We start from the raw sequence: 26,577 nt of genomic DNA on the forward strand, positions 1-26,577 counted from the left end.
GCTGATAACAGGGAGTAATAGATTGTAGTCTCCTCCCCAGTAATGGCTGATAACAGGGAGTAATAGATTGTAGTCTCCTCCCCCAGTAATGGCTGATAACAGGGAGTAATAGATTGTAGTCCTCTCCCCCAGTAATGGCTGATAACAGGGAGTAATAGATTGTAGTCTCCTCCCCCAGTAATGGCTGATAACAGGGAGTAATAGATTGTAGTCTCCTCCCCAGTAATGGCTGATAACAGGGAGTAATAGATTGTAGTCTCCTCCCCCAGTAATGGCTGATAACAGGGAGTAATAGATTGTAGTCTCCTCCCCCAGTAATGGCTGATAACAGGGAGTAATAGATTGTAGTCTCCTCCCCAGTAATGGCTGATAACAGGGAGTAATAGATTGTAGTCTCCTCCCCAGTAATGGCTGATAACAGGGAGTAATAGATTGTAGTCTCCTCCCCCAGTAATGGCTGATAACAGGGAGTAATAGATTGTAGTCTCCTCCCCCAGTAATGGCTGATAACAGGGAGTAATAGATTGTAGTCTCCTCCCCAGTAATGGCTGATAACAGGGAGTAATAGATTGTAGTCTCCTCCCCCAGTAATGGCTGATAACAGGGAGTAATAGATTGTAGTCTCCTCCCCAGTAATGGCTGATAACAGGGAGTAATAGATTGTAGTCCTCTCCCCCAGTAATGGCTGATAACAGGGAGTAATAGATTGTAGTCTCCTCCCCCAGTAATGGCTGATAACAGGGAGTAATAGATTGTAGTCTCCTCCCCAGTAATGGCTGATAACAGGGAGTAATAGACTGTAGTCTCCTCCCCAGTAATGGCTGATAACAGGGAGTAATAGATTGTAGTCTCCTCCCCCAGTAATGGCTGATAACAGGGAGTAATAGATTGCAGTCTCCTCCCCAGTAATGGCTGATAACAGGGAGTAATAGATTGCAGTCTCCTCCCCCAGTAATGGCTGATAACAGGGAGTAATAGATTGTAGTCTCCTCCCCCAGTAATGGCTGATAACAGGGAGTAATAGATTGTAGTCTCCTCCCCCAGTAATGGCTGATAACAGGGAGTAATAGATTGCAGTCTCCTCCCCCAGTAATGGCTGATAACAGGGAGTAATAGATTGTAGTCTCCTCCCCAGTAATGGCTGATAACAGGGAGTAATAGATTGTAGTCTCCTCCCCAGTAATGGCTGATAACAGGGAGTAATAGATTGTAGTCCTCCCCCAGTAATGGCTGATAACAGGGAGTAATAGATTGTAGTCTCCTCCCCAGTAATGGCTGATAACAGGGAGTAATAGATTGTAGTCTCCTCCCCAGTAATGGCTGATAACAGGGAGTAATAGATTGTAGTCCTCCCCCAGTAATGGCTGATAACAGGGAGTAATAGATTGCAGTCTCCTCCCCAGTAATGGCTGATAACAGGGAGTAATAGACTGTAGTCTCCTCCCCAGTAATGGCTGATAACAGGGAGTAATAGACTGTAGTCGCCTCCCCAGTAATGGCTGATAACAGGGAGTAATAGATTGTAGTCTCCTCCCCCAGTAATGACTGATAACAGGGAGTAATAGACTGTAGTCGCCTCCCCAGTAATGGCTGATAACAGGGAGTAATAGATTGTAGTCTCCTCCCCCAGTAATGGCTGATAACAGGGAGTAATAGATTGTAGTCTCCTCCCCAGTAATGGCTGATAACAGGGAGTAATAGATTGTAGTCTCCTCCCCAGTAATGGCTGATAACAGGGAGTAATAGATTGTAGTCCTCCCCCAGTAATGGCTGATAACAGGGAGTAATAGATTGTAGTCTCCTCCCCCAGTAATGGCTGATAACAGGGAGTAATAGATTGTAGTCCTCCCCCAGTAATGGCTGATAACAGGGAGTAATAGACTGTAGTCGCCTCCCCAGTAATGGCTGATAACAGGGAGTAATAGATTGTAGTCTCCTCCCCAGTAATGGCTGATAACAGGGAGTAATAGATTGTAGTCTCCTCCCCCAGTAATGGCTGATAACAGGGAGTAATAGATTGTAGTCTCCTCCCCAGTAATGGCTGATAACAGGGAGTAATAGATTGTAGTCTCCTCCCCAGTAATGGCTGATAACAGGGAGTAATAGATTGTAGTCTCCTCCCCCAGTAATGGCTGATAACAGGGAGTAATAGATTGTAGTCTCCTCCCCCAGTAATGGCTGATAACAGGGAGTAATAGATTGTAGTCTCCTCCCCAGTAATGGCTGATAACAGGGAGTAATAGATTGTAGTCTCCTCCCCCAGTAATGGCTGATAACAGGGAGTAATAGATTGTAGTCTCCTCCCCAGTAATGGCTGATAACAGGGAGTAATAGATTGTAGTCCTCTCCCCCAGTAATGGCTGATAACAGGGAGTAATAGATTGTAGTCTCCTCCCCCAGTAATGGCTGATAACAGGGAGTAATAGATTGTAGTCTCCTCCCCAGTAATGGCTGATAACAGGGAGTAATAGACTGTAGTCTCCTCCCCAGTAATGGCTGATAACAGGGAGTAATAGATTGTAGTCTCCTCCCCCAGTAATGGCTGATAACAGGGAGTAATAGATTGCAGTCTCCTCCCCAGTAATGGCTGATAACAGGGAGTAATAGATTGTAGTCTCCTCCCCCAGTAATGGCTGATAACAGGGAGTAATAGATTGCAGTCTCCTCCCCCAGTAATGGCTGATAACAGGGAGTAATAGATTGTAGTCTCCTCCCCAGTAATGGCTGATAACAGGGAGTAATAGATTGTAGTCTCCTCCCCAGTAATGGCTGATAACAGGGAGTAATAGATTGTAGTCCTCCCCCAGTAATGGCTGATAACAGGGAGTAATAGATTGCAGTCTCCTCCCCAGTAATGGCTGATAACAGGGAGTAATAGACTGTAGTCTCCTCCCCAGTAATGGCTGATAACAGGGAGTAATAGACTGTAGTCGCCTCCCCAGTAATGGCTGATAACAGGGAGTAATAGATTGTAGTCTCCTCCCCCAGTAATGACTGATAACAGGGAGTAATAGACTGTAGTCGCCTCCCCAGTAATGGCTGATAACAGGGAGTAATAGATTGTAGTCTCCTCCCCAGTAATGGCTGATAACAGGGAGTAATAGATTGTAGTCCTCCCCCAGTAATGGCTGATAACAGGGAGTAATAGATTGTAGTCTCCTCCCCCAGTAATGGCTGATAACAGGGAGTAATAGATTGTAGTCTCCTCCCCCAGTAATGGCTGATAACAGGGAGTAATAGATTGTAGTCTCCCCCCCCAGTAATGGCTGATAACAGGGAGTAATAGATTGTAGTCTCCTCTCCCAGTAATGGCTGATAACAGGGAGTAATAGATTGTAGTCTCCTCTCCCCGTAATGGCTGATAACAGGGAGTAATAGATTGTAGTCTCCTCTCCCCCAGTAATGGCTGATAACAGGGAGTAATAGACTGTAGTCTCCTCCCCCAGTAATGGCTGATAACAGGGAGTAATAGATTGTAGTCTCCTCCCCCAGTAATGACTGATAACAGGGAGTAATAGATTGTAGTCTCCTCCCCCAGTAATGGCTGATAACAGGGAGTAATAGATTGCAGTCTCCTCCCCCAGTAATGGCTGATAACAGGGAGTAATAGATTGTAGGCTCCCCCAGTAATGGCTGATAACAGGGAGTAATAGACTGTAGTCTCCTCCCCCAGTAATGGCTGATAACAGGGAGTAATAGACTGTAGTCTCCTCCCCCAGTAATGGCTGATAACAGGGAGTAATAGACTGTAGTCTCCTCCCCCAGTAATGGCTGATAACAGGGAGTAATAGATTGTAGTCTCCTCCCCAGTAATGGCTGATAACAGGGAGTAATAGATTGTAGTCTCCTCCCCAGTAATGGCTGATAACAGGGAGTAATAGATTGTAGTCTCCTCCCCAGTAATGGCTGATAACAGGGAGTAATAGATTGTAGTCTCCCCCCAGTAATGGCTGATAACAGGGAGTAATAGATTGTAGTCTCCTCCCCAGTAATGGCTGATAACAGGGAGTAATAGATTGTAGTCTCCTCCCCAGTAATGGCTGATAACAGGGAGTAATAGATTGTAGTCTCCTCCCCAGTAATGGCTGATAACAGGGAGTAATAGATTGTAGTCTCCCCCCAGTAATGGCTGATAACAGGGAGTAATAGATTGTAGTCTCCTCCCCAGTAATGGCTGATAACAGGGAGTAATAGATTGTAGTCTCCTCCCCAGTAATGGCTGATAACAGGGAGTAATAGATTGTAGTCTCCTCCCCAGTAATGGCTGATAACAGGGAGTAATAGATTGTAGTCTCCTCCCCAGTAATGGCTGATAACAGGGAGTAATAGATTGTAGTCTCCCCCCAGTAATGGCTGATAACAGGGAGTAATAGATTGTAGTCCTCTCCCCCAGTAATGGCTGATAACAGGGAGTAATAGATTGTAGTCTCCTCCCCCAGTAATGGCTGATAACAGGGAGTAATAGATTGTAGTCACCTCCCCAGTAATGGCTGATAACAGGGAGTAATAGATTGTAGTCTCCTCCCCCAGTAATGGCTGATAACAGGGAGTAATAGATTGTAGTCTCCTCCCCCAGTAATGGCTGATAACAGGGAGTAATAGATTGTAGTCTCCTCCCCAGTAATGGCTGATAACAGGGAGTAATAGACTGTAGTCTCCTCCCCCAGTAATGGCTGATAACAGGGAGTAATAGATTGCAGTCTCCTCCCCCAGTAATGGCTGATAACAGGGAGTAATAGATTGTAGTCTCCTCCCCCAGTAATGGCTGATAACAGGGAGTAATAGATTGTAGTCTCCTCCCCAGTAGTGGCTGATAACAGGGAGTAATAGATTGTAGTCTCCTCCCCCAGTAATGGCTGATAACAGGGAGTAATAGATTGTAGTCTCCTCCCCAGTAATGGCTGATAACAGGGAGTAATAGATTGTAGTCACCTCCCCAGTAATGGCTGATAACAGGGAGTAATAGATTGTAGTCACCTCCCCCAGTAATGGCTGATAACAGGGAGTAATAGATTGTAGTCTCCTCCCCAGTAATGGCTGATAACAGGGAGTAATAGATTGTAGTCTCCTCCCCCGGTAATGACTGATAACAGGGAGAAATAGATTGTAGTCTCCTCCCTCAGTAATGGCTGATAACAGAGAGTAATAGATTGTAGTCTCCTCCCCAGTAATGGCTGATAACAGGGAGTAATAGATTGTAGTCTCCTCCCCCAGTAATGGCTGATAACAGGGAGTAATAGCTTGTAGTCTCCTCCCCAGTAATGGCTGATAACAGGGAGTAATAGATTGTAGTCTCCTCCCCCAGTAATGGCTGATAACAGGGGGTAATAGATTGTAGTCTCCCCCCAGTAATGGCTGATAACAGGGGGTAATAGATTGTAGTCCTCTCCCCCAGTAATGGCTGATAACAGGGAGTAATAGACTGTAGTCTCCTCCCCCAGTAATGGCTGATAACAGGGAGTACTAGCTTGTAGTCCTCCCCCAGTAATGGCTGATAACAGGAGTAATAGATTGTAGTCCTCTCCCCCAGTAATGGCTGATAACAGGGAGTAATAGATTGTAGTCCTCTCCCCCAGTAATGGCTGATAACAGGGGGTAATAGCTTGTAGTCCTCCCCCAGTAATGGCTGATAACAGGGGGTAATAGATTGTAGTCCTCCCCCAGTAATGGCTGATAACAGGGAGTAATAGATTGTAGTCTCCTCCCCAGTAATGGCTGATAACAGGGAGTAATAGATTGTAGTCCTCCCCCAGTAATGGCTGATAACAGGGAGTAATAGACTGTAGTCTCCTCCCCCAGTAATGGCTGATAACAGGGAGTAATAGACTGTAGTCTCCCCCCAGTAATGGCTGATAACAGGAGTAATAGATTGCAGTCTCCTCCCCCAGTAATGGCTGATAACAGGGAGTAATAGATTGTAGTCTCCTCCCCCAGTAATGGCTGATAACAGGGAGTAATAGATTGTAGTCTCCCCCCCAGTAATGGCTGATAACAGGGAGTAATAGACTGCAGTCTCCTCCCCAGTAATGGCTGATAACAGGGAGTAATAGATTGTAGTCTCCTCCCCCAGTAATGGCTGATAACAGGGAGTAATAGATTGCAGTCTCCTCCCCCAGTAATGGCTGATAACAGGGAGTAATAGATTGTAGTCTCCTCCCCCAGTAATGGCTGATAACAGGGAGTAATAGATTGTAGTCTCCTCCCCAGTAATGGCTGATAACAGGGAGTAATAGATTGTAGTCTCCTCCCCCAGTAATGGCTGATAACAGGGAGTAATAGATTGTAGTCTCCTCCCCAGTAATGGCTGATAACAGGGAGTAATAGACTGTAGTCTCCCCCCAGTAATGGCTGATAACAGGGAGTAATAGATTGTAGTCTCCTCCCCCAGTAATGGCTGATAACAGGGAGTAATAGATTGTAGTCTCCTCCCCAGTAATGGCTGATAACAGGGAGTAATAGATTGTAGTCTCCTCCCCCAGTAATGGCTGATAACAGGGAGTAATAGATTGTAGTCTCCTCCCCAGTAATGGCTGATAACAGGGAGTAATAGACTGTAGTCTCCTCCCCCAGTAATGGCTGATAACAGGGAGTAATAGATTGTAGTCTCCTCCCCAGTAATGGCTGATAACAGGGAGTAATAGATTGTAGTCTCCTCCCCAGTAATGGCTGATAACAGGGAGTAATAGATTGTAGTCTCCTCCCCCAGTAATGGCTGATAACAGGGAGTAATAGACTGTAGTCTCCTCCCCCAGTAATGGCTGATAACAGGGAGTAATAGATTGTAGTCTCCTCCCCAGTAATGGCTGATAACAGGGAGTAATAGACTGTAGTCTCCTCCCCAGTAATGGCTGATAACAGGGAGTAATAGATTGTAGTCTCCTCCCCAGTAATGGCTGATAACAGGGAGTAATAGATTGTAGTCTCCTCCCCAGTAATGGCTGATAACAGGGAGTAATAGACTGTAGTCTCCTCCCCAGTAATGGCTGATAACAGGGAGTAATAGATTGTAGTCTCCTCACCAGTAATGGCTGATAACAGGGAGTAATAGACTGTAGTCTCCTCACCAGTAATGGCTGATAACAGGGAGTAATAGATTGTAGTCTCCTCCCCCAGTAATGGCTGATAACAGGGAGTAATAGATTGCAGTCTCCTCCCCAGTAATGGCTGATAACAGGGAGTAATAGATTGTAGTCACCTTCCCCAGTAATGGCTGATAACAGGGAGTAATAGATTGTAGTCACCTCCCCCAGTAATGGCTGATAACAGGGAGTAATAGATTGTAGTCACCTTCCCCAGTAATGGCTGATAACAGGGAGTAATAGATTGTAGTCTCCTCCCCAGTAATGGCTGATAACAGGGAGTAATAGATTGTAGTCTCCTCCCCAGTAATGGCTGATAACAGGGAGTAATAGATTGCAGTCTCCTCCCCAGTAATGGCTGATAACAGGGAGTAATAGATTGCAGTCTCCTCCCCAGTAATGACTGATAACAGGGAGTAATAGATTGTAGTCTCCTCCCCAGTAATGGCTGATAACAGGGAGTAATAGATTGTAGTCTCCTCCCCAGTAATGGCTGATAACAGGGAGTAATAGATTGCAGTCTCCTCCCCAGTAATGGCTGATAACAGGGAGTAATAGATTGCAGTCTCCTCCCCAGTAATGGCTGATAACAGGGAGTAATAGATTGTAGTCCTCCCCCAGTAATGGCTGATAACAGGGAGTAATAGACTGTAGTCTCCTCCCCCAGTAATGGCTGATAACAGGGAGTAATAGATTGCAGTCTCCTCCCCAGTAATGGCTGATAACAGGGAGTAATAGATTGTAGTCTCCCCCCAGTAATGGCTGATAACAGGGAGTAATAGATTGTAGTCTCCCCCCAGTAATGGCTGATAACAGGGAGTAATAGATTGTAGTCTCCTCCCCAGTAATGGCTGATAACAGGGAGTAATAGATTGTAGTCTCCTCCCCAGTAATGGCTGATAACAGGGAGTAATAGATTGCAGTCTCCTCCCCAGTAATGGCTGATAACAGGGAGTAATAGATTGTAGTCTCCTCCCCAGTAATGGCTGATAACAGGGAGTAATAGATTGCAGTCTCCTCCCCAGTAATGGCTGATAACAGGGAGTAATAGATTGTAGTCCTCCCCCAGTAATGGCTGATAACAGGGAGTAATAGACTGTAGTCTCCTCCCCCAGTAATGGCTGATAACAGGGAGTAATAGATTGCAGTCTCCTCCCCAGTAATGGCTGATAACAGGGAGTAATAGATTGTAGTCTCCCCCCAGTAATGGCTGATAACAGGGAGTAATAGATTGTAGTCTCCCCCCAGTAATGGCTGATAACAGGGAGTAATAGATTGTAGTCTCCTCCCCAGTAATGGCTGATAACAGGGAGTAATAGATTGTAGTCTCCTCCCCCAGTAATGGCTGATAACAGGGAGTAATAGATTGTAGTCTCCTCCCCAGTAATGGCTGATAACAGGGAGTAATAGATTGTAGTCTCCTCCCCCAGTAATGGCTGATAACAGGGAGTAATAGATTGTAGTCTCCTCCCCAGTAATGGCTGATAACAGGGGGTAATAGATTGTAGTCTCCTCCCCCAGTAATGGCTGATAACAGGGAGTAATAGATTGTAGTCTCCTCCCCCAGTAATGGCTGATAACAGGGAGTAATAGATTGTAGTCTCCTCCCCAGTAATGGCTGATAACAGGGAGTAATAGATTGTAGTCTCCTCCCCAGTAATGGCTGATAACAGGGAGTAATAGATTGTAGTCTCCTCCCCCAGTAATGGCTGATAACAGGGAGTAATAGATTGTAGTCTCCTCCCCCAGTAATGGCTGATAACAGGGAGTAATAGATTGTAGTCTCCTCCCCAGTAATGGCTGATAACAGGGAGTAATAGATTGTAGTCTCCTCCCCCAGTAATGGCTGATAACAGGGAGTAATAGATTGTAGTCTCCTCCCCCAGTAATGACTGATAACAGGGAGTAATAGATTGTAGTCTCCTCCCCAGTAATGGCTGATAACAGGGAGTAATAGATTGTAGTCTCCTCCCCAGTAATGGCTGATAACAGGGAGTAATAGATTGTAGTCTCCTCCCCAGTAATGGCTGATAACAGGGAGTAATAGATTGTAGTCTCCCCCCAGTAATGGCTGATAACAGGGAGTAATAGATTGTAGTCTCCTCCCCAGTAATGGCTGATAACAGAGAGTAATAGATTGTAGTCTCCCCCCAGTAATGGCTGATAACAGGGAGTAATAGATTGTAGTCTCCTCCCCAGTAATGGCTGATAACAGGGAGTAATAGATTGTAGTCTCCTCCCCAGTAATGGCTGATAACAGGGAGTAATAGCTTGTAGTCTCCTCCCCAGTAATGGCTGATAACAGGAGTAATAGCTTGTAGTCCTCTCCCCCAGTAATGGCTGATAACAGGGAGTACTAGCTTGTAGTCTCCTCCCCCAGTAATGGCTGATAACAGGGAGTAATAGATTGTAGTCTCCCCCCAGTAATGGCTGATAACAGGGAGTAATAGATTGTAGTCTCCTCCCCAGTAATGGCTGATAACAGGGAGTAATAGATTGTAGTCTCCTCCCCAGTAATGGCTGATAACAGGGAGTAATATATTGTAGTCCTCTCCCCAGTAATGGCTGATAACAGGGAGTAATAGCTTGTAGTCTCCTCCCCCAGTAATGGCTGATAACAGGAGTAATAGATTGTAGTCTCCTCCCCCAGTAATGGCTGATAACAGGAGTAATAGATTGTAGTCTCCCCCCCCAGTAATGGCTGATAACAGGGAGTAATAGATTGTAGTCTCCTCCCCAGTAATGGCTGATAACAGGGAGTAATAGATTGTAGTCTCCTCCCCCAGTAATGGCTGATAACAGGGAGTAATAGATTGTAGTCTCCTCCCCAGTAATGGCTGATAACAGGGAGTAATAGATTGTAGTCCTCCCCCAGTAATGGCTGATAACAGGGAGTAATAGCTTGTAGTCCTCTCCCCCAGTAATGGCTGATAACAGGAGTAATAGATTGTAGTCTCCTCCCCAGTAATGGCTGATAACAGGGAGTAATAGACTGTAGTCTCCTCCCCAGTAATGGCTGATAACAGGGAGTAATAGATTGTAGTCTCCTCCCCAGTAATGGCTGATAACAGGGAGTAATAGATTGTAGTCTCCTCCCCCAGTAATGGCTGATAACAGGGAGTAATAGATTGTAGTCCTCCCCCAGTAATGGCTGATAACAGGGAGTAATAGATTGTAGTCCTCCCCCAGTAATGGCTGATAACAGGGAGTAATAGATTGTAGTCCTCCCCCAGTAATGGCTGATAACAGGGAGTAATAGACTGTAGTCTCCTCCCCAGTAATGGCTGATAACAGGGAGTAATAGATTGTAGTCCTCTCCCCAGTAATGGCTGATAACAGGGAGTAATAGATTGTAGTCTCCTCCCCCAGTAATGGCTGATAACAGGGAGTAATAGATTGTAGTCCTCCCCCAGTAATGGCTGATAACAGGGAGTAATAGACTGTAGTCTCCTCCCCAGTAATGGCTGATAACAGGGAGTAATAGATTGTAGTCTCCTCCCCCAGTAATGGCTGATAACAGGGAGTAATAGATTGTAGTCTCCTCCCCAGTAATGGCTGATAACAGGGAGTAATAGATTGCAGTCTCCTCCCCAGTAATGGCTGATAACAGGGAGTAATAGATTGTAGTCTCCTCCCCAGTAATGGCTGATAACAGGGAGTAATAGACTGTAGTCTCCTCCCCAGTAATGGCTGATAACAGGGAGTAATAGATTGTAGTCTCCTCCCCCAGTAATGGCTGATAACAGGGAGTAATAGACTGTAGTCTCCTCCCAGTAATGGCTGATAACAGGGAGTAATAGATTGTAGTCTCCCCCCCAGTAATGGCTGATAACAGGGAGTAATAGATTGTAGTCTCCTCCCCCAGTAATGGCTGATAACAGGAGTAATAGCTTGTAGTCCTCTCCCCCAGTTATGGCTGATAACAGGGAGTACTAGCTTGTAGTCCTCCCCCAGTAATGGCTGATAACAGGGAGTACTAGCTTGTAGTCCTCCCCCAGTAATGGCTGATAACAGGGAGTACTAGCTTGTAGTCTCCCCCCAGTAATGGCTGATAACAGGGAGTAATAGATTGTAGTCTCCCCCCCAGTAATGGCTGATAACAGGGAGTAATAGATTGTAGTCTCCTCCCCCAGTAATGGCTGATAACAGGAGTAATAGCTTGTAGTCCTCTCCCCCAGTTATGGCTGATAACAGGGAGTACTAGCTTGTAGTCCTCCCCCAGTAATGGCTGATAACAGGGAGTACTAGCTTGTAGTCCTCCCCCAGTAATGGCTGATAACAGGGAGTACTAGCTTGTAGTCCTCCCCCAGTAATGGCTGATAACAGGGAGTACTAGCTTGTCACCTCTCTCCAGCCCTTTGTCACTGATTCCTGTGGGGACGATCCCTCTTGTGATGACGCTGGTGACCTTCGCCGTGTTTCCAGTCCATCCTCTGCAGTGTTTCCCTGTCGCTCTCGCCTCCTTGCTGACGCTCTCCTCCGGCATTTACATCCGCATTAGTCGGTTGTTCTCATTGTGATTTTTGGGTCTAATAAGCGGCTTTTCCTTTTGGCTTTCGGCCACTACATTCCGCTCCATCTGCGCGGAGCAGGATCTCTAATGAGGGCACCTTGTATAATTTGGAATTTCATGGGAAGTGACAGGTTGTGAATGGCGGCGGCCGAGGCTGGCGGAGACGTTGGGTGCTGTGCACTGTGGCCGGAGGACGTCTGATCTCCGGATGTGTGTACGCGGCAGATGTGGCCACGCCGTCTTTCCACCTGCTGTAAGGGACTCTCCTGCGGAGCTGCAATCTTGTGTCCACTGCTGATGACCTCTGCAACCTGCAAATAGCTCCTCATATCTCAGCTTCCTATATGTGACCTAGTGCGGGTCCTGATCAGGAGCCGGATGTCCTCTGCGGGGAGCGCGCTGTCACAGTACCTGTCTAGTGCTGGGATACAGCACACTCACTCCTGGTTCTGTCTACCGGTGACTGCAATGTCCGTGTGACTGTCGCTGTTTGTGAGCGTACACATTTATGGCACCATGATGAGCAGCCGCTCAGTGATCGGCCTGTGTGCACATTTATGGCACCATGATGAGCAGCCGCTCAGTGATCGGCCTGTGTGCACATTTATGGCACCGTGATGAGCAGCCGCTCAGTGATCGGCCTGTGTGCACATTTATGGCACCATGATGAGCAGCCGCTCAGTGATCGGCCTGTGTGCACATTTATGGCACCATGATGAGCAGCCGCTCAGTGATCGGCCTGTGTGCACATTTATGGCACCATGATGAGCAGCCGCTCAGTGATCGGCCTGTGTGCACATTTATGGCACCGTGATGAGCAGCCGCTCAGTGATCGGCCTGTGTGCACATTTAGTGAGCGGCCTGTGTGCACATTTATGGCACCGTGATGAGCAGCCGCTCAGTGATCGGCCTGTGTGCACATTTATGGCACCATGATGAGCAGCCGCTCAGTGATCGGCCTGTGTGCACATTTATGGCACCATGATGAGCAGCCGCTCAGTGATCGGCCTGTGTGCACATTTATGGCACCATGATGAGCAGCCGCTCAGTGATCGGCCTGTGTGCACATTTATGGCACCGTGATGAGCAGCCGCTCAGTGCTCGGCCTGTGTGCACATTTATGGCACCGTGATGTGCAGCCGCTCAGTGCTCGGCCTGTGTGCACATTTATGGCACCGTGATGAGCAGCCGCTCAGTGATCGGCCTGTGTGCACATTTATGGCACCGTGATGTGCAGCCGCTCAGTGATCGGCCTGTGTGCACATTTATGGCACCGTGATGAGCAGCCGCTCAGTGATCGGCCTGTGTGCACATTTAGTGAGCGGCCTGTGTGCACATTTATGGCACCGTGATGTGCAGCCGCTCAGTGATCGGCTTGTGTGCACATTTATGGCACCGTGATGAGCAGCCGCTCAGTGATCGGCCTGTGTGCACATTTATGGCACCGTGATGAGCAGCCGCTCAGTGATCGGCCTGTGTGCACATTTATGGCACCGTGATGTGCAGCCGCTCAGTGCTCGGCCTGTGTGCACATTTATGGCACCGTGATGTGCAGCCGCTCAGTGATCGGCTTGTGTGCACATTTATGGCACCGTGATGAGCAGCCGCTCAGTGATCGGCCTGTGTGCACATTTATGGCACCGTGATGAGCAGCCGCTCAGTGATCGGCTTGTGTGCACATTTATGGCACCGTGATGTGCAGCCGCTCAGTGATCGGCTTGTGTGCACATTTATGGCACCGTGATGTGCAGCCGCTCAGTGATCGGCCTGTGTGCACATTTATGGCACCGTGATGAGCAGCCGCTCAGTGATCGGCTTGTGTGCACATTTATGGCACCGTGATGTGCAGCCGCTCAGTGAACGGCTTGTGTGCACATTTATGGCACCGTGATGTGCAGCCGCTCAGTGATCGGCCTGTGTGCACATTTATGGCACCGTGATGAGCAGCCGCTCAGTGATCGGCTTGTGTGCACATTTATGGCACCGTGATGAGCAGCCGCTCAGTGATCGGCCTGTGTGCACATTTATGGCACCGTGATGTGCAGCCGCTCAGTGCTCGGCCTGTGTGCACATTTATGGCACCGTGATGAGCAGCCGCTCAGTGATCGGCCTGTGTGCACATTTATGGCACCGTGATGAGCAGCCGCTCAGTGATCGGCTTGTGGGCACATTTATGGCACCGTGATGTGCAGCCGCTCAGTGATCGGCCTGTGTGCACATTTATGGCACCGTGATGAGCAGCCGCACAGTGATCGGCCTGCGTGCACATTTATGGCACCGTGATGAGCAGCCGCTCAGTGATCGGCCTGTGTGCACATTTATGGCACCGTGATGTGCAGCCGCTCAGTGATCGGCTTGTGTGCACATTTATGGCACCGTGATGAGCAGCCGCTCAGTGATCGGCCTGTGTGCACATTTATGGCACCGTGATGAGCAGCCGCTCAGTGATCGGCCTGTGTGCACATTTATGGCACCGTGATGTGCAGCCGCTCAGTGCTCGGCCTGTGTGCACATTTATGGCACCGTGATGTGCAGCCGCTCAGTGATCGGCCTGTGTGCACATTTATGGCACCGTGATGTGCAGCCGCTCAGTGCTCGGCCTGTGTGCACATTTATGGCACCGTGATGTGCAGCCGCTCGGTGATCGGCTTGTGTGCACATTTATGGCACCGTGATGAGCAGCCGCTCAGTGATCGGCCTGTGTGCACATTTATGGCACCGTGATGAGCAGCCGCTCAGTGATCGGCTTGTGTGCACATTTATGGCACCGTGATGTGCAGCCGCTCAGTGATCGGCTTGTGTGCACATTTATGGCACCGTGATGTGCAGCCGCTCAGTGATCGGCCTGTGTGCACATTTATGGCACCGTGATGAGCAGCCGCTCAGTGATCGGCTTGTGTGCACATTTATGGCACCGTGATGTGCAGCCGCTCAGTGAACGGCTTGTGTGCACATTTATGGCACCGTGATGTGCAGCCGCTCAGTGAACGGCTTGTGTGCACATTTATGGCACCGTGATGTGCAGCCGCTCAGTGATCGGCCTGTGTGCACATTTATGGCACCGTGATGAGCAGCCGCTCAGTGATCGGCCTGTGTGCACATTTATGGCACCGTGATGAGCAGCCGCTCAGTGATCGGCCTGTGTGCACATTTATGGCACCGTGATGAGCAGCCGCTCAGTGATCGGCTTGTGTGCACATTTATGGCACCGTGATGAGCAGCCGCTCAGTGATCGGCCTGTGTGCACATTTATGGCACCGTGATGTGCAGCCGCTCAGTGCTCGGCCTGTGTGCACATTTATGGCACCGTGATGAGCAGCCGCTCAGTGATCGGCCTGTGTGCACATTTATGGCACCGTGATGAGCAGCCGCTCAGTGATCGGCTTGTGTGCACATTTATGGCACCGTGATGTGCAGCCGCTCAGTGATCGGCCTGTGTGCACATTTATGGCACCGTGATGAGCAGCCGCACAGTGATCGGCCTGCGTGCACATTTATGGCACCGTGATGAGCAGCCGCACAGTGATCGGCCTGGGTGCAGTCAGCATGGACTCTGTTCACACTGTGCATCGAAAAGGCACATCAGCCCCTTTTTTCATTGTGATCGGTGGAGGTCCAGGACCCTGCACAGTCGCCTTCAGCTGTGCAGAGAATTTGCGCCGTCTCCTCCGATCTGCAGATTTCTGACCTGTCTCTGTCTCTCTTTGGTCACAGTGGTGAGCGGCGGACCCCTGGAGAACCCATTCAGACTCAAGCAGTTCCATTTCCACTGGGGGGCCGATAATAACTGGGGCTCGGAGCACACGGTGGACAGCAAGGTGTTTCCTGCAGAGGTGAGACGCTGAGCCCCCCAGTGCCATCACCCACTGAACTCCGTGCCGACCTTAGTGGTTCCTATTATATCGGGGGCTCATTCACATAATTGAACATCCCTCATCCTAATAATTGGTTTCTACAGAAGGGTAAAATGCATTTAAAGGGGTTTTCCATCTCCAGGGTCCGTAGTCCCTGTGTAATGACTCCGGGTCCCTCTCTGATTTCAGCTCCACCTGGTGCACTGGAACTGCACCCGGTACCGGACGTTCGAGGAGGCCATCATGGAGGACAACGGCTTGGCGGTTATCGGCATATTCCTAAAGGTAATGATCCCTCGTCCGTGCGGGAAAACGTCTCTTCCTGACCTCCTCCCATGGTGATGCCGATGTTCTCTCTCCACAGCTCGGGAGGCACAATGAGAAGCTGCAGAAGCTGGTGGACATCTTGCCTTCCGTCAGGTATAAGGTACGGAGCCCACTGCACTTGCCGCCATCTTGGTCCCCCTGTGGATCTGCTCCAAGGGAGGATTGTAGTGTTAATTATATAGAATCACGTCCGCTACTGGCTATTAAAAATAGGTGAAAATTGGTACTATTAAAGTTTTTTATTTTTTATTATTTGTTTAGTTTTTTTTCTCTAATTTCTAATGTAAAGAATTAAAAAAAAAAACATCTAGTTGGAATTGTCACATTCATACAAGAAACATTTTAAAAATAATTAATTGCATAAAGAATAAAACTCTAAATGACAGAATTGCCAATATAGTGTCAATACAAAATACAGCTCGGGACACACAGCGCTAGATACAGAGAAATAAAAAATATATATTCAGGGCTTTAGAAAATTGCCTCATCAACTAATTTTAGGAGAAAACAGAACATTTTGCGTCACAAAGGGGATAATTGGAATCCTATACACTTTACCTCTGAGTGTAATCTGTTGATTTGCCACAAGACGGCGACGTAACACTATATAATGTGTGTATATGATGTATGTAGAAAGTATAATATGCAGAATGAATATGAAATACAAATTGCAGCCTAATATTTAATAATGTCGAACACTGATGTTTTTTTTTATTATTTATTTTTCCCCCAGTAATTTTATTGTTTTTCTAAGTCTAGAATAGTTTTTGCAGGCTGTAGTTCCTCACTGCTACCACCAGGTGGAGCTCCGTTTCTATAATCTTGCAGATTTGTAGGATTTTTCTGCTATAATGTATACACTTTCTTTTCAGGACGCTCTGACAGAGTTTAATTATTTCGACCCCTCCTGCCTTCTGCCGACCTGCAGTGATTACTGGACGTACTCCGGCTCGCTGACCACCCCGCCGCTGACCGAGTCCGTGACTTGGATTATAATGAAGAAGCCGATTGAAGTCGACCACAGTCAGGTGATCGCTCGCTATTGTTATTAAATTCCATGGTGCGACCCGATGACCTGACCTCTCACCCCCAGAAATGTGACCTCCGTGGTTTCTGGTTTGTCTGAGAACGGCACCTTGTGTTCTCACAGTCACCATCCTCTGGGCAGTCACACCGTCCGCAGCGTCCCTGGGAACGTAAGAAACCAGCCGCCCCGCATTGTAGGAGCGCAGCTGTGAGGAGTGACGGCCACATGCATCCTGACAGCTGAGGGGGCACCGAGAATACTCTGAAACTGCAGCATACTGAGTGCAGCTCTGGAGTATAGTACAGGATGTAACTCAGGATCAGTAATGTAATGTATGTACACAGTGACTGCACCAGCAGAATAGGGAGTGCAGCTCTGGAGTATAATACAGGATGTAACTCAGGATCAGTAATGTAATGTCTGTACACAGTGACTGCACCAGCAGAATAGTGAGTGCAGCTCTGGAGTATAATACAGGATATAACTCAGGATCAGTAATGTAATGTATGTACACAGTGACTGCACCAGCAGAATAGTGAGTGCAGCTCTGGAGTATAATACAGGATATAACTCAGGATCAGTAATGTATGTACACAGTGACTGCACCAGCAGAATAGTGAGTGCAGCTCTGGAGTATAATACAGGATATAACTCAGGATCAGTAATGTATGTACACAGTGACTGCACCAGCAGAATAGTGAGTGCAGCTCTGGAGTCTAATACAGGATATAACTCAGGATCAGTAATGTATGTACACAGTGACTGCACCAGCAGAATAGTGAGTGCAGCTCTGGGGTATAATACAGGATGTAACTCAGGATCAGTAATGTAATGTATGTACACAATGACTGCACCAGCAGAATAGTGAGTGCCGCTCTGGAGTATAATACAGGATATAACTCAGGATCAGTAATGTATATACACAGTGACTGCACCAGCAGAATAGTGAGTGCCGCTCTGGAGTATAATACAGGATGTAACTCAGGATCAGTAATGTATGTACACAGTGACTGCACCAGCAGAATAGTGAGTGCCGCTCTGGAGTATAATACAGGATATAACTCAGGATCAGTAATGTATGTACACAGTGACTGCACCAGCAGAATAGTGAGTGCCGCTCTGGAGTATAATACAGGATGTAACTCAGGATCAGTAATGTATGTACACAGTGACTGCACCAGCAGAATTGTGAGTGCAGCTCTGGAGTATAATACAGGATATAACTCAGGATCAGTAATGTATGTACACAGTGACTGCACCAGCAGAATAGTGAGTGCAGCTCTGGAGTCTAATACAGGATATAACTCAGGATCAGTAATGTATGTACACAGTGACTGCACCAGCAGAATAGTGAGTGCAGCTCTGGGGTATAATACAGGATGTAACTCAGGATCAGTAATGTAATGTATGTACACAATGACTGCACCAGCAGAATAGTGAGTGCCGCTCTGGAGTATAATACAGGATATAACTCAGGATCAGTAATGTATGTACACAGTGACTGCACCAGCAGAATAGTGAGTGCCGCTCTGGAGTATAATACAGGATGTAACTCAGGATCAGTAATGTATGTACACAGTGACTGCACCAGCAGAATAGTGAGTGCCGCTCTGGAGTATAATACAGGATATAACTCAGGATCAGTAATGTAATGTATGTACACAGTGACTGCACCAGCAGAATAGTGAGTGCAGCTCTGGGGTATAATACAGGATGTAACTCAGGATCAGTAATGTAATGTATGTACACAGTGACTGCACCAGCAGAATAGTGAGTGCAGCTCTGGGGTATAATACAGGATATAACTCAGGATCAGTAATGTAATGTATGTACACAGTGACTGCACCAGCAGAATAGTGAGTGCAGCTCTGGGGTATAATACAGGATGTAACTCAGGATCAGTAATGTAATGTATGTACACAGTGACTGCACCAGCAGAATAGTGAGTGCCGCTCTGGAGTATAATACAGGATGTAACTCAGGATCAGTAATGTATGTACACAGTGACTGCACCAGCAGAATAGTGAGTGCCGCTCTGGAGTATAATACAGGATATAACTCAGGATCAGTAATGTATGTACACAGTGACTGCACCAGCAGAATAGTGAGTGCCGCTCTGGAGTATAATACAGGATATAACTCAGGATCAGTAATGTAATGTATGTACACAGTGACTGCACCAGCAGAATAGTGAGTGCCGCTCTGGAGTATAATACAGGATGTAACTCAGGATCAGTAATGTATGTACACAGTGACTGCACCAGCAGAATAGTGAGTGCCGCTCTGGAGTATAATACAGGATATAACTCAGGATCAGTAATGTATGTACACAGTGACTGCACCAGCAGAATAGTGAGTGCAGCTCTGGAGTATAATACAGGATATAACTCAGGATCAGTAATGTAATGTATGTACACAGTGACTGCACCAGCAGAATAGTGAGTGCAGCTCTGGGGTATAATACAGGATGTAACTCAGGATCAGTAATGTAATGTATGTACACAGTGACTGCACCAGCAGAATAGTGAGTGCCGCTCTGGAGTATAATACAGGATGTAACTCAGGATCAGTAATGTATGTACACAGTGACTGCACCAGCAGAATAGTGAGTGCCGCTCTGGAGTATAATACAGGATATAACTCAGGATCAGTAATGTATGTACACAGTGACTGCACCAGCAGAATAGTGAGTGCAGCTCTGGAGTATAATACAGGATATAACTCAGGATCAGTAATGTAATGTATGTACGCAGTGACTGCACCAGCAGAATAGTGAGTGCAGCTCTGGAGTATAATACAGGATGTAACTCAGGATCAGTAATGTAATGTATGTACACAGTGACTGCACCAGCAGAATAGTGAGTGCAGCTCTGGAGTATAATACAGGAGGTAACTCGGGATCAGTAATGTATGTACACAGTGACTGCACCAGCAGAATAGTGAGTGCAGCTCTGGGGTATAATACAGGATGTAACTCAGGATCAGTAATGTAATGTATGTACACAGTGACTGCACCAGCAGAATAGTGAGTGCAGCTCTGGAGTATAAAACAGGATGTAACTCAGGATCAGTAATGTATGTACACAGTGACTGCACCAGCAGAATAGTGAGTGCAGCTCTGGGGTATAATACAGGATGTAACTCAGGATCAGTAATGTAATGTATGTACACAGTGACTGCACCAGCAGAATAGTGAGTGCAGCTCTGGAGTATAAAACAGGATGTAACTCAGGATCAGTAATGTAATGTATGTACACAGTGACTGCACCAGCAGAATAGTGAGTGCAGCTCTGGGGTATAATACATGATGTAACTCGGGATCAGTAATGTAATGTATGTACACAGTGACTGCACCAGCAGAATAGTGAGTGCAGCTCTGGAGTATAATACAGGAGGTAACTCAGGATCAGTAATGTAATGTATGTACACAGTGACTGCACCAGCAGAATAGTGAGTGCAGCTCTGGAGTATAATACAGGAGGTAACTCAGGATCAGTAATGTAATGTATGTACACAGTGACTGCACCAGCAGAATAGTGAGTGCAGCTCTGGAGTATAATACAGGATGTAACTCAGGATCAGTAATGTATGTACACAGTGACTGCACCAGCAGAATAGTGAGTGCAGATCTGGGGTATAATACAGGATATAACTCAGGATCAGTAATGTAATGTATGTACACAGTGACTGCACCAGCAGAATAGTGAGTGCAGCTCTGGGGTATAATACATGATGTAACTCAGGATCAGTAATGTAATGTATGTACACAGTGACTGCACCAGCAGAATAGTGAGTGCAGCTCTGGAGTATAATACAGGAGGTAACTCAGGATCAGTAATGTAATGTATGTACACAGTGACTGCACCAGCAGAATAGTGAGTGCAGCTCTGGAGTATAATACAGGAGGTAACTCAGGATCAGTAATGTAATGTATGTACACAGTGACTGCACCAGCAGAATAGTGAGTGCAGCTCTGGAGTATAATACAGGATGTAACTCAGGATCAGTAATGTATGTACACAGTGACTGCACCAGCAGAATAGTGAGTGCAGATCTGGGGTATAATACAGGATATAACTCAGGATCAGTAATGTATGTACACAGTGACTGCACCAGCAGAATAGTGAGTGCAGCTCTGGGGTACAATACAGGATGTAACTCAGGATCAGTAATGTATGTACACAGTGACTGAACCAGCAGAATAGTGAGTGCCGCTCTGGAGTATAATACAGGATATAACTCAGGATCAGTAATGTATGTACACAGTGACTGCACCAGCAGAATAGTGAGTGCAGCTCTGGAGTATAATACAGGATATAACTCAGGATCAGTAATGTATGTACACAGTGACTGCACCAGCAGAATAGTGAGTGCAGCTCTGGAGTATAATACAGGATGTAACTCAGGATCAGTAATGTAATGTACACAGTGCCTGCACCAGCAGAATAGTGAGTGCAGCTCTGGGTATAATACAGGAGGTAACTCAGGATCAGTAATGTAATGTATGTACACAGTGACTGCACCAGCAGAATAGTGAGTGCAGCTCTGGGGTATAATACAGGAGGTAACTCAGGATCAGTAATGTAATGTATGTACACAGTGACTGCACCAGTAGAATAGTGAGTGCAGCTCTTGGGTATAATACAGGATGTAACTCAGGATCAGTAATGTAATGTATGTACACAGTGACTGCACCAGCAGAATAGTGAGTGCAGCTCTGGGTATAATACAGGAGGTAACTCAGGATCAGTAATGTAATGTATGTACACAGTGACTGCACCAGCAGAATAGTGAGTGCAGCTCTGGGGTATAATACAGGATGTAACTCAGGATCAGTAATGTAATGTATGTACACAGTGATTGCACCAGCAGAATAGTGAGTGCAGCTCTGGGTATAATACAGGATGTAACTCAGGATCAGTAATGTAGTGTATGTACACAGTGACTGCACCAGCAGAATAGTGAGTGCAGCTCTGGAGTATAATACGGGATGTAACTCAGGATCAGTAATGTATGTACACAGTGACTGCACCAGCAGAATAGTGAGTGCAGCTCTGGGGTATAATACAGGAGGTAACTCAGGTTCAGTAATGTAATGTATGTACACAGTGACTGCACCAGCAGAATAGTGAGTGCAGCTCTGGGTATAATACAGGAGGTAACTCAGGATCAGTAATGTAATGTATGTACACAGTGACTGCACCAGCAGAATAGTGAGTGCAGCTCTGGAGTATAATACGGGATGTAACTCAGGATCAGTAATGTATGTACACAGTGACTGCACCAGCAGAATAGTGAGTGCAGCTCTGGGGTATAATACAGGAGGTAACTCAGGTTCAGTAATGTAATGTATGTACACAGTGACTGCACCAGCAGAATAGTGAGTGCAGCTCTGGGTATAAAACAGGAGGTAACTCAGGATCAGTAATGTAATGTATGTACACAGTGACTGCACCAGCAGAATAGTGAGTGCAGCTCTGGGTATAATACAGGAGGTAACTCAGGATCAGTAATGTAATGTATGTACACAGTGACTGCACCAGCAGAATAGTGAGTGCAGCTCTGGGGTATAATACAGGATGTAACTCAGGATCAGTAATGTAATGTATGTACACAGTGATTGCACCAGCAGAATAGTGAGTGCAGCTCTGGGGTATAATATGGACAGGTAATGTTTGTACAGAGGTTATATAGATGTGTGTATACATTTTGCCGCCAGTAATTCTCTCGTCCCCCTTCCAGCTGGCGGTATTTCGCAGTCTGCTCTACTCTGCGGTGGGCGAAGAAGAGAAGAACATGGTGGACAACTTCCGTCCTCTTCAGCCTCTCATGAATCGCACTGTCCATTCCACCTTCCAACCAGCACTGAAAATGTCCGACTTGAAAAAGGCCGATGTTCAGGCCGGGTAAAGTGCGGACCCCCCTGTGGAGCTGATGACGCGGCTCCCACCGGCTGCGCACGACGTAGTGATGATTTCTACCATAGACCAGATTCTGCCTCTGATCCGCACACTCGGATCCTGGTTTTATACTTTTTTCCACCTTTTTCTCGGTCTCCTTTTACCTTTTGCAGGCACTTCACAGCTGAGCATCGCTGCCTTATTTTATAGTCTTTGTTTTTTTAGTTTTTAAAGTGAAAATGTGATTGGTTTTAAGTGACCTTAGAATAACATTGGGTGGCTGCAGCCTGCGGGGGGCGCCGCCGTGTCCAGTCATGTGACCTTAGAATAACATTGGGCAGCTGCAGCCTGCGGGGGGCGCCGCCGTGTCCAGTCATGTGACCTTAGAATAACATTGGGCAGCTGCAGCCTGCGGGGGGCGCCGCCGTGTCCAGTCATGTGACCTTAGAATAACATTGGGCGGCTTCAGCCTGCAGGGGGCAACGCCGTGTCCGGTCATGTGACCTTAGAATAACATTGGGCAGCTGCAGCCTGCGGGGGGCGCCGCCGTGTCCAGTCATGTGACCTTAGAATAACATTGGGCGGCTGTGGCCTGCGCTGCCGTGTCCGGCCATGTAACCTTAAAATAACATTGGGCGCCGCCGTGTCTGGTGATGTGACCTTAGAATAACATTGGGCGGCTGCGGCCTGCAGGGGGCACCGCCGTGTCCGGTCATGTAACCTTAGAATAACATTGGGTGGCTGCAGTCTGCGGGGGGGGGGCGCCGCCGTGTCCGGTCATGTGACCTTAGAATAACATTGGGTGGCTGCAGCCTGCGGGGGGGGCGCCGCCGTGTCCGGTCATGTGACCTTAGAATAACATTGGGCAGCTGCGGCCTGCAGGGGGCGCTGCCGTGTCTGGTCATGTAACCTTAGAATAACATTGGGTGGCTGCAGCCTGCGGGGGGGGGGTGCCGCCGTGTCCGGTCATGTGACCTTAGAGTAACATTGGGCGGCTGCGGCCTGCAGGGGGCGCTGCAGTGTCTGGTCATGTAACCTTAGAATAACATTGGGTGGCTGCAGCCTGCGGGGGGCGCCGCCGTGTCCGGTCATGTGATCTTAGAATAATAATGGGCGGCTGCAGCTTTCGGGGGGCGCCGCCGTGTCGAGTCATGTGACCTTAGAATAATATTGGGCGGATACAGCCTGCGGGGGGCGCCGCCGTGTCCGGTCTTGTAACCCTACTGTAATATTGGGCGGCTGCGGCCTGCAGGGGGCGCTGCCGTGTCTGGTCATGTAACCTTAGAATAACATTGGGCGGCTGTGGCCTGCAGGGGGCACCGCCGTGTCCGGTCATGTAACCTTAGAGTAACATTGGGCAGCTGCGGCCTGTAGGGGGCACCGCCGTGTCCAGTCATGTGACCTTAGTATAACATTGGGCGGCTTCAGCCTGTAGGGGGCACCGCCGTGTCCGGTCTTGTAACCTTAGAGTAACATTGGGCAGCTGCGGCCTGTAGGGGGCACCGCCGTGTCCGGTCATGTGACCTTAGTATAACATTGGGCGGCTTCAGCCTGTAGGGGGCACCGCCGTGTCCAGTCATGTGACTTTACAACTGATGCTACCTAGCACCCCTGGACTGCGTCGTGCCGCCATGTTAGTTTACATATCTTTCGCGGTGGGTGGCGGGTGCAGCTTTCGTTGTGTGCTGTGTCCTGTTACGTTGGAGCAGCCATGGTGCCGTCATCCTCACCAGCATGTTGTCCGCTGGGTGTCCTAGTTGATAAGTAGTAGTAAATTTTTTTCCCCCGTTTTCTTAAAGGCACAGGAAACCTGTATTTGGACAGTAGGGCAGGGGACTGCACGCTGTTGCTCTCTGTTATCAGCCATTTCAGTTTAGGAAGAGGAGATCAGTTGGAAATGCCAGGATAAAGGATATACTGCTGGAACCCAGCACATCGCAAGATGGATTTCATTTTTTCTCGTTGGTCTCGACATTTGAAGAAAATTTTTTTTTTTTATCATTTTCATTTAATCTGATGAAGTTTCAGGTCAATGTGATTTCTTCTCTCTCCGGATCTCACAGGAGGATTACAAACCTTAGTCCATGTTCTTCTGGAGATCAGCGGCTCAGACTTGTCCGGTGGGCGCTTATCCTCCATAGAACAGGTGCAGAGCGACCAAGGTGCGCCGTCCCTTTAAGTAGACCTTTCCGCTCACAATCCCACGAGGCGCAGCCCCCGGTTCCCATACACCAGACAATCCGGCTTGTTTGTTCCCTTGTAACAATTCGGCCATTCAGTGTTCTCCCGGCGAGGATTAGCCGCTTCCTCCGGCTTTTATTTCACGAGGAGATAATTAGAGGGGACCGTGGAGCCGCGGCGGACCCTGCCGTAGGGTCTATAGAGCGATCCCGGACCCACTGCCACTTATGAGCCAATTACCGGGGTCGTTAGTTCATGGACTGACCAGGGAGAAAGGGGTTAATGCAGATTATAAATAAAGTTATTTCTGGGGGAATCGGGCGGCCAATGAGATTGGGGGGTTTGGTTAATGACATGGTGGGGTCCTCTTCCCCATGGAGGTTGTCAGTACACAACAGGTCCTGGTGCACAATGGCTCTTGGCACAGCTGCTGCAGAGCCTCTTGCCCATTTGGAGCAATGCGTCCAGAAGTCTGGGAATATTAGTGACCATGCCTGCAGGGCTCGGACACACAGGGGCGTCACAGGGGGCATTGTCCGGGCCGTCCTGTTGTGCTGACGGAGCTGGAAATTCCTGCAGCAGAATCTCGCCGATCACAATCTGTTCTGCAGCAGTTCCCGGTTGACCACTGGTTCCCATAGGATGGCCATAAAGGGGCCGCCTGTTCCTGGGGTCCGACGTAGGCACGTCATTGTTATTCTAATTATTGCCCTGTGTGATCTGAACAGACCTGAATGTGACGGGGTGGGGGAAGAATCTATTCTTCCCGTAATGCTGACCGTGGTTAACCCTTCGTCTGCTGGAGGCTAATGTCGTCCATCCACATAAAATAACCGCTACTTCACAGGCGGGATCAGGGGCTGCTAGACAGGTCTGATGCCGCTGATCTCCAACATGCCTCGTCCTCACCCATCCCTTTGGTTGGGATCTGCTGGTGAAGGGACCATGGAGCTCAGCACAGCTCTCGCCCCACCGGATCCTGGGATCTCTGGAGACAGAGGATCTGACTAGCGCAGGGCTGCCGAGTTATTTTTGGTGCGATTTCTCTCTAAGACATTGGTGCCACTTTGTAACCTTTTGCCTTTGTCTCTGGAACTTTGTGTCTTTTGTTCCCGGTTCTGCAGGATTTTCATGTTTTCTGCACTTTCCCGTGTCTGCTGTTCTCTGTGTAATGATTTTTAATATCATAGTGATACAATATAAATGTGGATTCTGTCTAACATTCGGAAATAAACTGTACGTTATGAGATGGTGGTGTCCGCTGCTTCTGTCTCCGATGTCTCGCGCCCCCCACGTGTGGGTACGAGGCTGCGATGCCCGCTACTAACCCTCATGGAGACAGTTGGATTATTTCATCACTTTTTATGATGTAATCTTGTGGTTGGAACTTCCCGGGGGCGCCGTGCACGTGGGGCTTTGAAGTAGTCGCTCACATTCCATATAACAGACAAATATTATCCCTGCGCCACAAGAAGTAACGCTCAGCGTCGTGTCTGGACCCCAAAGGAAGGAGGAAAACGTTGAAGAGTCGACCACATAATAATGGCCAGAACTCCCCACCCTGTGGCTGAAGACCCCGCTGCCTGCGGACGGGCTCCAAGTAGTCAGTCTCGCGTCTGACCAAAGATGGCGGCGGACACACTCCTTACTTTCGTGGCTGCATCCACTCCTGCGCTGGGCAGTAACGGGTCACGTT

At 47.9% G+C, this 26,577-nt stretch overlaps 1 protein-coding gene across 1 annotated transcript in view; it reads left to right on the top strand.

Moving 5' to 3' along the window:
- Positions 1-26,128, top strand: part of CA5A (carbonic anhydrase 5A) — a 34,595-nt gene extending 8,467 nt beyond the window's left edge. Inside the window, exons 3-7 of the mRNA XM_069739405.1 lie at positions 15,307-15,425; positions 15,636-15,731; positions 15,811-15,873; positions 16,646-16,801; positions 22,543-26,128. Coding sequence (XP_069595506.1) covers positions 15,307-15,425; positions 15,636-15,731; positions 15,811-15,873; positions 16,646-16,801; positions 22,543-22,710 — 602 coding nt within the window. The 3' untranslated portion in view covers positions 22,711-26,128. The remainder of the gene's footprint in view (positions 1-15,306; positions 15,426-15,635; positions 15,732-15,810; positions 15,874-16,645; positions 16,802-22,542) is intronic.
- The last annotated feature ends 449 nt before the right edge of the window (positions 26,129-26,577 follow it).

The sequence above is a fragment of the Ranitomeya imitator genome, chromosome 9 (genome assembly GCF_032444005.1).
Source record: "Ranitomeya imitator isolate aRanImi1 chromosome 9, aRanImi1.pri, whole genome shotgun sequence".
In the NCBI taxonomy this organism is placed as follows: Eukaryota; Metazoa; Chordata; class Amphibia; order Anura; family Dendrobatidae; genus Ranitomeya; species Ranitomeya imitator.